General features: G+C 35.7%; 1 protein-coding gene across 3 annotated transcripts in view; it reads right to left on the bottom strand.

The window, feature by feature from the left end:
- Positions 1 to 15,090, bottom strand: part of PCSK6 (proprotein convertase subtilisin/kexin type 6) — a 266,121-nt gene that overhangs the window by 99,944 nt on the left and 151,087 nt on the right. For all 3 annotated transcript variants that reach the window (XM_044665405.1, XM_044665406.1, XM_044665407.1), the window contains one exon: positions 1,857 to 2,045. In XM_044665405.1, coding sequence (XP_044521340.1) covers positions 1,857 to 2,045 — 189 coding nt within the window. The remainder of the gene's footprint in view (positions 1 to 1,856; positions 2,046 to 15,090) is intronic.

Below are 15,090 nucleotides of genomic sequence, written 5' to 3'. Positions count from 1 at the left end.
TCTTGGTAACAATTCAACATTCTACTTTTTGAATGGGCACAAAGTCAAGAGCATGCCTCTGATCATTCTTTTTTTTTTTTTTTAATTTTTTAAACCCTTAACTTCTGTGTATTGACTTATAGGTGGAAGATTGGTAAGGGTAGGCAATGGGGGTCAAGTGACTTGCCCAGGGTCACACAGCTGGGAAGTGTCTGAGGCCGGATTTGAACCTAGGACCTCCTGTCTCTAGGCCTGGCTCTCAATCCACTGCCTCTGATCATTCTTGTTCATATTTTATATCTCTTCCTTCTTCTCAGAAGATCAATCATATATTTAGAGCTGGAAGAGACCTCAAAGCCCATGAGTCCAAAGCCCTCATTTTATAGGATTGAGGCCTTGTAAAAGGCCCTCAGAGATTAAATGGTTTGTCCAAAGTTATACAGGTAAATCAGCATCAGAGGTGGGACTTGAACTCAAGTCCTTTGACTCCCAAATAAGTGCAATATCCACTTGTTACATGTATAGTGCTTGTCTCTCTGGACTTCTCCATCCTGCCTCCTTTGTCCTAACCTACTTCTCCTCTTCCCTCTTTGTCTTTCCTCTACTACTCCTCCACTACTTTGTTCTCATTAAAAGAGAAAGAAAACTTTCTCAGTGCTTATCTTCCCCTCTTCTGCCCAACCTAAACATCTGCCAAAGTGAATTCATTTCCAATTATTTGCATATCATACAATTGTAACAAAACCTTCCCAGTTTTTTTCTAAAGTTCAGAGATGACTCAACAATTTCTAAACTAACCTACATTTAGCTTTAGCTAAAGCACTCAAAGACTTACTTTGAATCCTAAATATGGGAAATTTCTCATGGGTCATGCTAAAATCTAGTGCTATTAAAGCCTTCTGTACAGACCTGGCCTCTCAACCCCCCAAAATAAACAGTCTCCAAAACAAATCTTTCCAGTACATTCAAGTTCTAAAATTCAATTAAATCCTGGACAAGAAGAGAAATAACATGTGACTATGGAGGTCTTCAATTAAAATTCCAAAAAAATATGGCTAAAAAATCACTCTAATGCATATCTCAAGTGCAATTAAATTGATAAGGACTATTCTACAACTTTCTCCACTGAACATATTTCCTTCTTTTTTTCCATTGAAAGTTTTCCAAGGAAGAATAAAAAATAGATTGTCTCTAGGACTTTAAAAAAAATAGATGACATTTTGTGTATATATGTATATATTTTTTATTATACATCATGTATATTAAATATACATATACTTATATATAAATCATATATTTATATCTATTTGTAATCATGGATGCTTATGCATACATACAGATACATGGATACACAGATCAAACAGATATAGACACTTGAAACATTTTTGTTGTTTGGCCCTTCAATTGTATCTAACTCCATGTAACCCCATTTGAGTTTTTTTTTTTTTTTTTGGACAAAGATATTGGAGTGGTTTGCCATTTCCCTTCTTCAGATCATTTTACAGATGAGGAAAATGAGGCAGAAGGTTAAGTGATTTGCCCAGGGTCATCTAGCAAGTAAGTGTCTGAGGTCTTATTTGAACTCAGGAAGATGAGTCTACCTGACTTCAGGCTTGGCACTCTATCCACTACACCACGTAGTTATAAAAAACAAACAAATCCCACACACAACACTTGTAGTTGCTTGGGAACAACAACAACAACAAAAACGAGGAGGAAACTGATAAACCGGAAATCATGTGAAGCAGGTTTTACTCTTCTTGTTCTAAGTGATAGTTCTTTTAGGGACATTCTGTACTCAAGACTGACTAGTGTCATCTGCAGCTGTAAACACTGGCTGATACCACACTCCTCTCAAGCACAGCTTAAATTTTTACCTCCTTGCCAAAAGTTGAGACTTCGTTCCTGAGGGAGAAATCAGGTGAATCTGAAGGTCTCCTCGCCGTGGATGTGAGATAGAAAGTCGGACCACAACGTGTTCTAGAAAAACCACTCGTTGGTCAAAATGGTCTGCACAGGCATTTGTCAGGGCTGTTGTCCGAAGAGTTTGTTCAATGGGAATAATTCTGTAGAAACAAGGAGAGAGAGAGAGAGAGAGAGAGAGAGAGAGAGAGAGAGAGAGAGAGAGAGAGAGAGAGAGAGAGAAGAAAAATGAAGCATTCTCTTTCTATATGTATGCCTAAATAGATTAATTCCTCTGTTTTTTGGTTAAGGATCTCTCCAGCACCTTATTAATTTCAATTTTGATAAATCAGTTTTTTCTGCATTCGTGGTTCTCCATCCTTAATTTTTTTTAACAATATCCCCAATGCTTTTACTTGTTCTCCTTTCATTCCCACCCACAAAATAATCCCTAGGTCCTATACTATTATTTTCCCCAGCATCTATTACTTTTAACCTATATTACCTGTCATTTTAAACAACCTTCTTCAATGCAATACATTGTGCAAATATTTATAAATATATCCTTCCCTCCACATTACGCCTCACCAAAGGATGAGTTTAGTATCTTTTATCTCTTTTTGGATCCTCAGCACTTGGCACAACACTTGGTACATAATGGGAATTTAGTAAATTCTTATTAATTGATTGATTGATTGATTGATGGGTCAAGCCTACTAAATTCAATTTTCCCATTGATATGTATGAAATAAAGCATAAGAGGTCCTTTTTAGCCCTGGGCTCCTCCAAAGGATGATCTCCTTGTATCCCACTGTGGAAAATAACTATTTTAGGCTTCCTACCATTTCCTGAGTTGTATCATTTTTGGAAGTGTCCTAGAGATATCAGCAGCAAACAACCATACAAGTGATATTCTTGTATCTCACTGTGGGAAACAGTGCATGAAGCTTTTTCTCTATTTGATGTTGGAAGTTTCCTATAGATCTCATCACCAAGAAAGCAAGAGGTGGTTCCCACACAGTATAGGAAAAGCTGGCATCAGTGCACTGGTGCTGACTCCAGCTAAAGATACAGTTAAAGAATCCCATCCAAGAAGGGTGGCAATCAACCATGTTCCAAGGAGGATAGGACTACTCTTAGTGGAAGATGGCTAACACCATTCTGCTGGGCAGAGTGAAGAATATAGCACACAAATGTATGAGAGAAGGGCAATGGAGCTTCATCACAGTGACATAGTCATTCTCTTCTGTGAATTCTCTGTCCATTTAAGAAGTCTGATCAGTTCAAGGAGAAGCCCACAGAGTGGGGCAGTCTCTAAAGTGTCACTGGTCTGCTATGTCTGGAGAAGAAGCATCAAGGGAAAAAGACTTGGGGCAGGGCACCAGGAGAGCTGCCAACAAGGCAAACTGTTCACAGGTTCAAATAGGAATTGTGATTCTACTACTTGAGCCTGAGGCCTTTACTTGCTCCCTTTTGCCTCTCCAAAGACAAGACTGAGGCATACATTTTAGCTCACAGAGGACAGGATTATAAAATAATTGTTTTTCTATTTTTAAGGGCTAGTGGTTTGAGAAGTTTCTTTGTGTAAGGGTGTGCCCCACTTCGATCTTTCTAAGTGGTGATCATACTTTTTAGTACTTCTTACTAAAGAGTTTGTGATGAAGATAGAATTGCAACACAAGCCTCATCTAAGGATTGGATTTTAGAGATGTGGGGCCTGATATTGAGGAAACTGTGGCTTAGAACACAAGAAAATGGAAGATTAAAAAAATATGACTGAGTGAAGGTGTGATGTGACAGAAAGAAAAGAAGAGACATTTGCTAGTACTATTCCTTCTTACTCTATCATGACCCAAGAATCAATAAATGCCTAGAAGGCTCCAACAGAGAAAACATACTTCCTCCAGAAGTTGGACTAAAACCCCATTTTCCTGGCTTTCTTTTGTTCTCCTAATAAGAAAATGAAAAGGCAACAGAGGTGTCAGACATAAAGTAACATTGTGGTATTCACCTCTTCCAACTGTGGCCTGAACCAGATTAAAAGTAATAGAAACATTTAACTAAATAAAAATATAATAGAACATAGGAAATGTTAATATGTGGTTTTCTAAGTCAATATGCAGCTGAAGAGATCCTTAATCACAATTTATTGATTCCAATTTCTATTTGAGTTTGACATCATTGATTTATATTATAAACTCATTGCAGTTTTCATATTAAAGAAGAAATCAGATAGAACAGGACATCAATAACATGAGACTTGTTTCCATACAAAACAACTGGCTAAAATGAAATTCAATCTAAATACTACACTTAAATTCCTGTGGCACAAACCCACCCATTCTGCCTGAAGATTTTTTTTTTCACATCTTCATAGATTCTGGGTCTTTAACAATCAAGATTTTCAAAATGAAGAAAGATTGCATTCTTTGCTATATAAACAACCACCACCCACCATCACATTAATAATTCCCCTACCATGTTGTTAATGCAAAATTTATTAGAGGGAGCAGTTTTGCTATTATGCCCCAGATTTCCCTCTTGGGAGGTTTGTAAACATATGCTTGGAGGCTCTTAGGAATTACATCGTTTGGCTCCATTTTGCCTTAGTCATAAAAAACAATCAAAATAGTTATAAACAGTGATGTAATTCCCTCTGAGAATCTGTAAATATTTGAAAACATGATTTGCATATACCACCAATTGATTTAAAGATGCTGGCTCCTTTCATTGCCTCCTCCAAAGTTTTACTGCTTATGTTTGTTGTTTAGTGGTACCCACCACGACAGATGGAGAACAGACTTGGAAAGCCTTTGAGAGATTCTCAACCTACTGCCATGTTGTACATATCCAGGTAAATTACTTTTCATGCAATAAGGAAAAAAGTGGGGAAGGGCATGAAGTCAGGTAGGGTATGGAGAGGGAACCCTCCCCTGCCCCCATCGACTGACTGGGGATAATCTATTATTTTCAGAGGACTCAGAAACATGGTTTCTATAACCAAAAGCATAGTAATAAAGCAACTGATAGCCCAAATTTTTACACTTTTCTAATGCATAGCACTCTATACCAAACTAAACTACAAACAGAAACCTTAATGTGGCTCAGAAATTGTACCAACAAGCCAAAGTTTCTGGTAATTCTTGTGATTTTCATTATACCATAGAAATATTATTTGAATGATGTTAGCTGATCTTTAGGTGAAACCAGATGTCTTAAAGGGATTCAAAAGGGCTTTATTCCCCCTGTCCCATAAGTTAGAAACATCAAACAAACTAGCAAGGCAATACAAAAGTTTCTGGCTAAAGACTGAATAAATATAACTAATGTTTAACCAACCAAAGGGATCCAATGAATGCCAATGCCTAAAAAAAGAACAATCAATCAACTGCAATATGATTATAACAAGTATGAAAGAGGTAGCAGTTTGTAGTGGAAAGGGTACTATGCTTAGAGTCAGGAGAATCTGGGTTTAAATCCTACCTCAGACTCTTACTCTCTGTATGACCTTAGGCAAGTTCACTTCAACTCCCCAAGCCTCAGTTTCCTCATCTATAAAATGAGAGGGTTAAAGTCAATGATCTTTACAATCCCTTCCAACTCCAATTCTGTGAGCCTGTGATATTATTTTTTTTAGGTGTTATATACTACTTCCTTTAATGTAGTCATATTTTTTACCCCTGTGAGAGAGGAAGTATATTGTTATGAAAGAGACATGAAATTCACAGTCAGAGGAACTGAGTTGGAATCCCAGCTCTTGTATTTACTACTTTTGTAACTGGGCAAATGACATCAGTTCTCTCGGCTTTATGTTCTTCATCTGTAAAATAAGAAAGCTGGTTTTGAAGACCAGGTTGTCTGCCAGCTCTAAAATCTATGAGGCTATGAAGTTATAGGTGGGACAATCTTTCCTTTGGAAACAGTTAAAATCTCCATTTAGTTTTGGAAACACAGACACTATCGCCGAGGTAGCCTCAAGACAAAGTCATAAGTTACAAGATATAATTCTTAATTTCAGAATTTAGTTGACATGCTTACTTCAATACTTCCAAAGTTCTCAAATTTCCACAGTGTGGGTACTCTCTGCATCAATACAGATTGCAGTCTTTCCTTCCCAAGTTGCTGTGGCCAAATATAATTTGTCACCTTGCCAAACTTAGCTAGGCTGGTCTTTACATAGCAGACAGCAGATCAGGCCAATACTTGAAAGCTATCCAATCTAGCACAACCTGCCAAAATCTGCCCTTCGCTGGCATTGGTCTTTGAGAGCCCACAGTCACCTCCGCACCCATGATAAGGCACAAAGTAAGATTTTAGTGAAGGTTTCTTTTTATATAATAATGTCAAATTATATAACTGAGGAGGCAAAGGGACTCTGTTATCTCAACAATTTCTTGGAATAATGAGAAAGGTATGTAATTAAGATTTTAATTAAGGGCACAAATCTCTATATGGATATAATTTCATAAACTCCATGTATTCATTTAGTCATTAATTTGTACTTTATTTATTACTGTTGTTGTCCAGTTATTTCAGTTGTGTCCAACTCTTTGTGATCTCATTTGGGGTTTTCTCGGCAAAGATACTGGAATGGTTTGTCATTTTCCTTCTCCAGATCATTTTACAGATGAGGGAAATGAGGCCAATAGGGTTAAGTGATTTGCCCAGGGTCGCACAGCTATTAAGTGTCTGAGGCCAGAATCAAACTTAGGAATCTGATACCAGGTTCAGCATTCCTGTCAAAATACCAGCACCAATGACAACACTTTTGGTCTCTGGAAATGTCTGAGTTGAAAGACAGACAGCTTATGAATAGAAAACATGACCATAGGAGAGTAGGAGTAGTTTAAAGATATGTCCAGGTCAGATCCTCATTAGTCTATAAGAGGTTTGTTCAGATGTACATCATTTGTGGGTTTGGTTTATTCTCAGGGTAAGCCTTGATTTGTAGAAGAATTAAAAAGAATTTGTATCAAAGTGAAATGGAGGCTGGAATACACCTTCCCATACAACATATCAACATTTGGGGATTAATGATGATCAAGTCTAAATGGATGCTATATATCCATTATATATTATTTATAAATACATATTCTCATGTCACTCAGTTTTACCACTCTGGAGCCCAATCTGGTGATGATCCCCCTGAATTTATTGAAGCTAATCCTTGCAAAGAAACGATTTTCTTGGCCTGTATTCAAGGACTGTAGTCTGTCTTTTTTTTTTTTTTTTTGAACCTTCTGTTTTAGAATCAATAATCAATAGTGTGTATTAGTTCTAAGGCAGGAGAGCAGTAAAGTCTAGGCACTGGGGATTAAGTGGATTATCCAGGGGCGCATAGCTAGGAAGTGTCTAAGGCCAGATCTGAACCCAGGACCTCCTATCTCCAGGCTAGGCTCTCTATCCAAAGAACCACTTTTCTACCTCTTATCTTTCTGATTTTTAGGGCCAGCTAGAGCTTTTATTTTACTAACAAAGCTTCAAGGATTTAGGTTTATTTCCAAGCAATGATAAGACTTTTAAGTAGGACTTTTGTGGAAGTCCAGAAGAACCACGCAAATAAAATAGCACTCAAATATCAGGCTTTGAAGTACTTTATGCTATCAAGGCTAATATCAATGACTCAACACCACAAATATTTCATAAATAAATGGTAAAGATAGATATCAACATCCATCACTCATTAGGAAACAAAAAGGTCATGACCCATTTCAATTCAAAAGAAAAAAAGAGAAATGAATAGGCCCATATTGGAAATTATATATCACAGCCTATTAAATAGTCAAACACCTGTCCCTAGTCTTTCATTTGAAGTAAATGTATAATGCAATCAAATTGAATCCTATTTACTCATTTGAAGGTGGAATTAGTGAATATGGGAGAAATGATTCCATCATGCTAACAAAAGCAACTCAGTTAGAAGGAAATCCTAAAAACATGAAAGAAAAGAAAACCATGTATCTTGTATCATGCACAATTTGTGAAGATAAACTAAGGCCACAAGTTAAGTGATTTGCCCAGGGTCTCACAGCTAGTAAGTGTCCGAAGCCAGATTTGAACTTATGAAGATGAGTTCCTGTTTTCAAACCCAGTGCTCTATCTACTGGGGCATCTAGCTGCCATGATGCACAAACTTGGCATCCCGTGTATATAAAATCAGAGTCAATGAGCTAAAAAGGACCCCAGTGGTTAAGTGACCCATCTCTTGATGCTAGAAATGTAAATACCCGATAACTCAAGACTGAATGAGGACAGAATTGTAACTACAGTTCCCCATTTAGGAATTACCAGTTTTAGCTGAGATCCAACCCCTTCAAGTTACCCTTTTGAGTCTAGGACACCTCTCCCTGTCTAATCAATGAAAAATTACTCCATGTAATCTTGTCAAAGAAGATTCAAAGAGATACAATAGGTTGACTATTTTAAAAGGATCTTGAGTGATACAGAATGATATTTCTTTTGCAAATATATGCCAGAGTTGAATCCCTTTTATACTCAAGTTGATTTCATGTCACATTTCACTGAATTTGTGTGCTTTTTTCAGGTCATTTCCATATATCAACTGGTCAAAAACCTGGATAACTGCTCTCCAAGACCATTAGTCAGTTGCTTCTTGGGCTTTCATTTCCCCCTTCCCCACAATATGCTGTCTTTTGTTCCTTAAATAAGAAGCAAACACAATGTCAAAGATATAATGCTTCTAAATTTAAAGGAAAAAAAAACCTAGGGGTTTATAGCATCCTGGATTTCTTTACATTCACACAACATTTTCAGAGATGAAGAAGGCTAAAAGAAGTTTCCTACTACTGAATCAAGGGACTTTGAATGGGCAACTTCATTTCTCTAGGCCTTGGTTTCCTCCTCTCATCTATAGACTAGATGATGTCTAAGTTCTCCTTTTAGGTCAAACCATTTATGATTTTTATAATCTTTTATGGCCCTTTATAGATCTTAACATCTTCCCATTCTCTTTCTCTCCTCAATATTACCCTAACTTGGCACCTTTAAGGATGGTCCCCATCCCTTTGTGTGCCATAGTGTGCTATAGTGGATAAAGTAGGAGAATCAAGATGTAGTCTTTAGTTCTGACCGCTACTAATAGCTGCATGAACTGGGCATGTCACTTAACCTTTCCATCCCATTCTCTTTGTCTATAAATATTAGCTAAGCAAGAGGATAAGGTCCCATCTGGCTCTGAAGTTCTATTCTCTCTCTATCTGTTAAATGAATATTATATTCGAGGCCTTCAGAAGGAATTCAAAAAAATTACAGGCAATCCCCAACTTACATTTCCTTTGTTATTGAAAATCTGCCTATAATGTGTTAGTTCTTTCTTACCTTTGTAAGAGCAGACTGCTGAACATAAATGAATCTTTGATGAAAAAGGATCTTTCAGGGCCCCAGGGTCAACTCTCAGAAGAGTAATTTTCATTTCATAGTATTGTGTAGTAATATTAATAGCTTAATGGTAATAACTTACATTGACACGTAAGCTATTATTTTTAATAATGTCTTAAAAGACATGGGTCATCAAAGATCTAAGGCCTGAATAGATGGAGTGTGGAATCTGATCAGAGCTGGTAAAAAAGTGTATTTGCCAGGATACTTATGAAGTTGAACAAAAGAATTTTAAATAAAATGGAGGGAGAAAAAGAACATTTTGCATTGTATCCACCAACAGTTATAATAAAATTGATAGCAAGTATAACATAAGAAAAAGACTATCACTGGAGAGGACCTGTAATTCACAGGAAAACAATATCCAAGAAGAGGTATAGTAATAAAATGAATGGCTCCAGATATCAATCCACCAATGTGAAGAATACGGAAAATAAACAAGGGGAACAATATTGTTTGTAACTCAACAAGGTTGATTTTGTAGGTATTGCTATGATTTAATGAAATGGGATTTAGAAATGGAATATGACCATGGAAAGGCATACCTTATTCAAAATGAATCTATTACATAAAATTCTGAAAAGCTATATACTCCTGAAAAGAAATCTATGCAATGGAGGGGAGAAATAGGAGGGAAAAATTGGGCTAAGGGTGAAAAGAAAGAGAAACAACATTCTGGTGGGAGTAGTTCAGAAGCAATATTGTGATAAAAAGTAGATAAAAGTTCAAGAAACAAATCACCTGAAAGAAAAACATGGTATTATAGAACTGGGGGATTTCATTTGTCAGGACACCTTTTGAGCTTTCTATGTTAATCAGAGGAGCTGATGAGTTTTTTTTAACTTACTTTAATGACAATTTAAATTTTAGGAAGTCGAAGAAATAATGTAAGTGACAACTCATTTGGACTTGGTTCTGACCAATAAGAAGAAACTTACTACTAAAGAAGAAATCAAGGAAACTTTGAGAGGAAATGAGTACGCTATAATAAAGTTGACAATAGATAGGATGGGAAAATCAGGCATAATTTAATGTATACCCTAGACTTGAGAGAATAAATTTAAGAGAAATAAGTAGGATTATATGACCTCGAATTTCATAGGAGGAACTGACTACAATGGAAAATGTTCTCAAGAATAAAATTCTGATAACATAAATAAGTGATACCAAAGAGAGAATAAAAGTGAATGTTATCCAAAGACACCCATATGGATACATAAGAAATTCATTGATTCAATTTAGAAATTCAAAAGTCAGGCAAAAATTGGAAGCAAGGAAAATTAACTAAGGATAAAAATAAAGAAATGGCCTAAACTTGTAAGAATAATGTCAGGCATGCTAAAGTTGAGAGTGAGCTTCTCATGGAATGGCTGATTATAAATGTGAAGGACAGAAAAAAAAATACTTAAAAATGTTCAGAACAAGAGGAAAATTAAAGATTAAACTAAGGGTAGATGATAATGGACGATGAAAAGAAAACATAATCAATTTTTATTGAGTTTCTGTTTACCTAGATGGAAAAATTTCAATAATGATTTAGCATATTTAGCATACAATTGGACTGTATGCCTCCTCTCTATAGATCAGACTAAGTTCAGAGATACATCCCTAGGAGGTCCACAGGATAATACAGTCAACAACACTTCTTAAGCATCTTTTAAGCTATAGAAGAGTTATAATATTCACCAGTAGAAGAAGTACCAAGATTTGTGAAATCAAATATCCTTGCTTGGCACACTAATGTAATTATTCTTTAATGAGGACAATGACTTTCAGAGACAGCAGGATAGAATAAGGATAGTTAACAGTATATTGAAACCCAAGAAATTTGAGAAAGTAGTAGGAAAGAATTTAGCTTTCCTCATTAAATTCAAGTTACCAAGACTGGCTGAACCACATGCAGCTAATGTAAGGATTTAAAATATGATTGCTGAGCCATTTTGGGTGATTTAAGAAAAACTATGGTGAGTGGGACCACTTCCACAAGATTGGATGGGCAAATGTGCAGATTTCCAATAAAGGGGAAAATAAGGAGTATTTAAACCACAGACTAATTACTTTAATTAGTGGCAAAAACTCTAGATTGATTGAGACTATTAAGCAAAATGGTGATCACCAAGGGCTAGAAAAATGGGATTTATTTAAGGAGACTGAAGTAGATACACAAGGAACTAATCAACTTATCCAGGAAGGACAGATTTTGCTCAGATTAACTTAATTTCCTTTCTGACAGGATTATTAGACTGGTAAATCAAGAGAAAGAAGATGTGGAATGCCTGAATTTAGTGAGGCATGTGACAGAGTTGCTCATTAGACAGTATGAAACCTGAAGGCTACATGCTAGTATGATAAGGTATATTTGGAACCAGATGAATGACAAATAATGTAAACCAAAGGATCACTTTAAATATTTATGTTATTTAGATCAAGGCATACATAGATGGCATACTTAACTGGCAGATGTCATGAAACTTGGAAGGACCACTAACATGTTGGATAAGAGACTTAAAAAGCTCTAAAAAGATATTTACAGGTTAAAGTAATATCCCAAATTTCACAGAATCATAGAATTTCATAATGGGAAGGTACTTCAATGGTCATCTAGTCCAAACCCATATAAAAAAAAAAGAAGTTGCTGCTATAATATACCCAATTCTTATTTGATAAACATGCCCTCAATGCCTTTATCTATATCGCTGATAAAAATATTAAACAGCATAAATCCTTGGGACAATCAACTGGAGACCTCCTATCAAGAGGGTTAAGATAACATTTATCATTAACAAATGCCCTTTGAGTCCAGTCATTCAACCAGTTTCAAATCCATTCAATAATACTTTAACTTAGCTGATATCTCTTGATCTTTTCCACAAGAATATAATTCGGCAAAGGCTTTGCTAAAGTGTAAGCAAATTTTATCTACAGAAGTACCCTGTTTTACCAGTTTAGTAAGCTTGTCAAAAGAAAAAAAAAGGTTAACTTGGCATGACCTGTTTTGGATGAAGCCATGCTGGCTCTTTGTAATCACCACTTCCTGTCCTAAATGTTCCTGAACCCTTTAAAATGATCTATTCTAAAGTTTTTTCAGAAATCGAATTCAAGTTCATCGGTTTATGGATTATAGAACTTATTCTCATTTTTTCAAAAAACAGGCAGGGTTCCTCTAATCCTATGGTTCCTCTCCTGTTCTCCACGATTTAAAAATCTTTAATCTTATGTAAAATCTTTAAATAACAGTAATCACACCTGCCAGTTATTTTAGCCTACTAGGATATAATTCATATGACTCAGGTGATTTGAATGCATTGGAGGTAGTCAGTTGTTCTATTGCCTGAATCTACTTGCTTAAACTGGGGATCAACTCCCAGAGAGCCATTTTTGTTCTGTCATTTCCTGTGCAAAGGTCATTCTCCTTTACAGAAAAATCAGAAATAAAAATAAAGAGTTGAGTGGTTATGCTTTCCGTTTGTTGTCAGCTATCATTATCCCATCCACCCCAAATGATAGTTTTATTCCTTCTTTGATCTTTTGTTCTCTTCTTCCCCAAAATAGCTTTAAAAACACATTTCATTGTTTTTTAAACTTTTGTGACAGTTTCAGCTCATTCAGCTCTTTAGCACTTCAGTTACTTTCTCTTTTATGTCTTTTTATGTATTTAGTTTTATAAAAAAAAAATCTAAGTTGGTGAGTTTCCTCTGTATCAACACTGGTCTGCTCAAGCAACTCACTTCTCCTCTCCCCAGTAGAACTGTTTCTCTTTGCTAGTTCAGAATTTAATTCTTTGGACTGACTTTTCCTACAGAATTTTAATCTCTAGTAGCCTTTATATCTAATCTTTCTTTGAATCCTTTAAAAGCATCTTTCCCCAAACCTAGTATGCATACCAAACTATTCCTTGGCTTTTCTTTTCTAACACTGACTTCAGGAGGGAGCAATTACTTTTAAGGTTACTATCATTTCTATTCCAGTAACCAGTTTTCCCTGCTAGTGAGAATTGAGTTTTAAAAAAAATTCCTCTTGTTGGTTTCTCTACTTTTTGAAAGATGGAAACATCATTAAGTCATATCAACAAGTCAGTAGCTGTTATGTTTTTGGCAGAGAGACATGTCCAGAAAATGTCCAGGTAATAGAAGTTTCCCATCACTACCATCTCATGTTTCTATGCCAAGCTTGTGATCTACTTCCTAAATTCTTCTTCACCTATTTTCCCTTTCTGTATTCTACTCCAATGACAAAACTGCTGCTGTATCTGTCTCAAATGCTTTTTCTACCTCTGGATTTCCTCAGGTATATGCCTTGTTAATAAACTTCTTTAATGTTTCTCCATCACTGGAGCCTTTTACCTCATCTATTACTTTTGAGTGAAGTAGACTCATTCAGGGATATAAAATTACCATGAATATCATCTAAATTCTCATTATTACTATGAGGACAAATTTGCCATTTTGCTTTAGGATCTTTAGTTCCCTTAGCTTGTTACCTACACTTTAGGCATGTTTGTAGACATCTAAAGTCATGGATTTTACCAGTTTTCCTTTTCTTGTATTTTGTCTCATAGATATCTCATTTACTATTTTCCTTCCTTCACAGTATCTGCTTTCTATTATATCTAATTAGTGAATATACACAGATTTCTCTATCACCAACCATTCCTTTTGGGCAGGTAGGTGACATAGTAGATGGAGCACTGGGCTTGGAATCAGGAAGTTCACCTTTACAAGTTCAAATCTGGCCTCAGATATTTATTGAGTGACCCCAGGCAAATCACTTAACCCGGTTTGCCTCAGTTCCTTATCTGTAAAATGAGCTGGAAAAGGAAATGACAAACCACTCCAGTATTTTTGCTAAGAAAACCCCGAATGGGGTCATGAAGAGTCAGATATGACTCTTTGCCCAAACAGCAACAACAACCCTTTATATTTTAAAGTCCTTTTGATTAGATTTGTAAGATACTAGAAAAATACATTCTTATCAGCCTTTGTTAAATATACTCTAAACCTGGCTAGAAGACGGTAATTCTTGTGTTTTAAACTGTGGAAAAGAATGCCAGATTCCATTCTCAGACACCACCTTCTTAACCAGTCATTTAATTCTCAAATCAAATGTTCTTTTCTTCATTTCTTGCTTTCAATGGGTAGGAGTAGGAAAATATAATCAGTCTCTTGCCTAAGATTTTAGATTTCTTTTGACAATTTCATTTGTGCCCAAGTGAATCATCAGAAATTGGTAATAGTAATTTGTTAAAGTTCTCTTTTGTTTTTTTTTTTTACATACATGTCCTACGAAGACAATAAGTTTTTCTATTGTTATCAAGTCAACAAATGTAAGGAATCACCAATCACTATTATTCTATTTTCCTTTGTCCCTTACTTTCTCATTTTATCACTTTTATGAATTTGTCATTTCTTGGATGATTAAGATAAGCAGTTATTTCTTGGGAGATTTCTTGGAAGAAAAGTAATTACTTCTTCAGAATGTTCAGTTTACCCCTCTTCGAGAAGGGTCTTGGGTTCATTTTTTGTTTGTTTGTTTCAAGTATCATTATTAAAGATAAAATGTAAAAGGTCCAAATGTAAAGGTCATAATTCAACTGCCCAAGTATAGGCTACAATAGATGTGGCAAGGCAACAACAGATGATGTGAAAAAAAAATCTAGGGATTTTAGTGAACATTTAGAAAACTCAGCATGCAGGTTTTTTTTTTTTTTTGTTGATTTTTTTTTCAAATAAGGCTAAGGTAATCTTAAGGTATATTAAGAGAAGCAAAGTATCCACAAATAGGGAAGCAGTAGTCCTGCTATTCTCTGCCTTG

This window comes from Gracilinanus agilis, chromosome 2, assembly GCF_016433145.1.
Source record: "Gracilinanus agilis isolate LMUSP501 chromosome 2, AgileGrace, whole genome shotgun sequence".
In the NCBI taxonomy this organism is placed as follows: domain Eukaryota; kingdom Metazoa; phylum Chordata; class Mammalia; order Didelphimorphia; family Didelphidae; genus Gracilinanus; species Gracilinanus agilis.
This window is presented reverse-complemented; position numbering and strand designations above follow the sequence as displayed.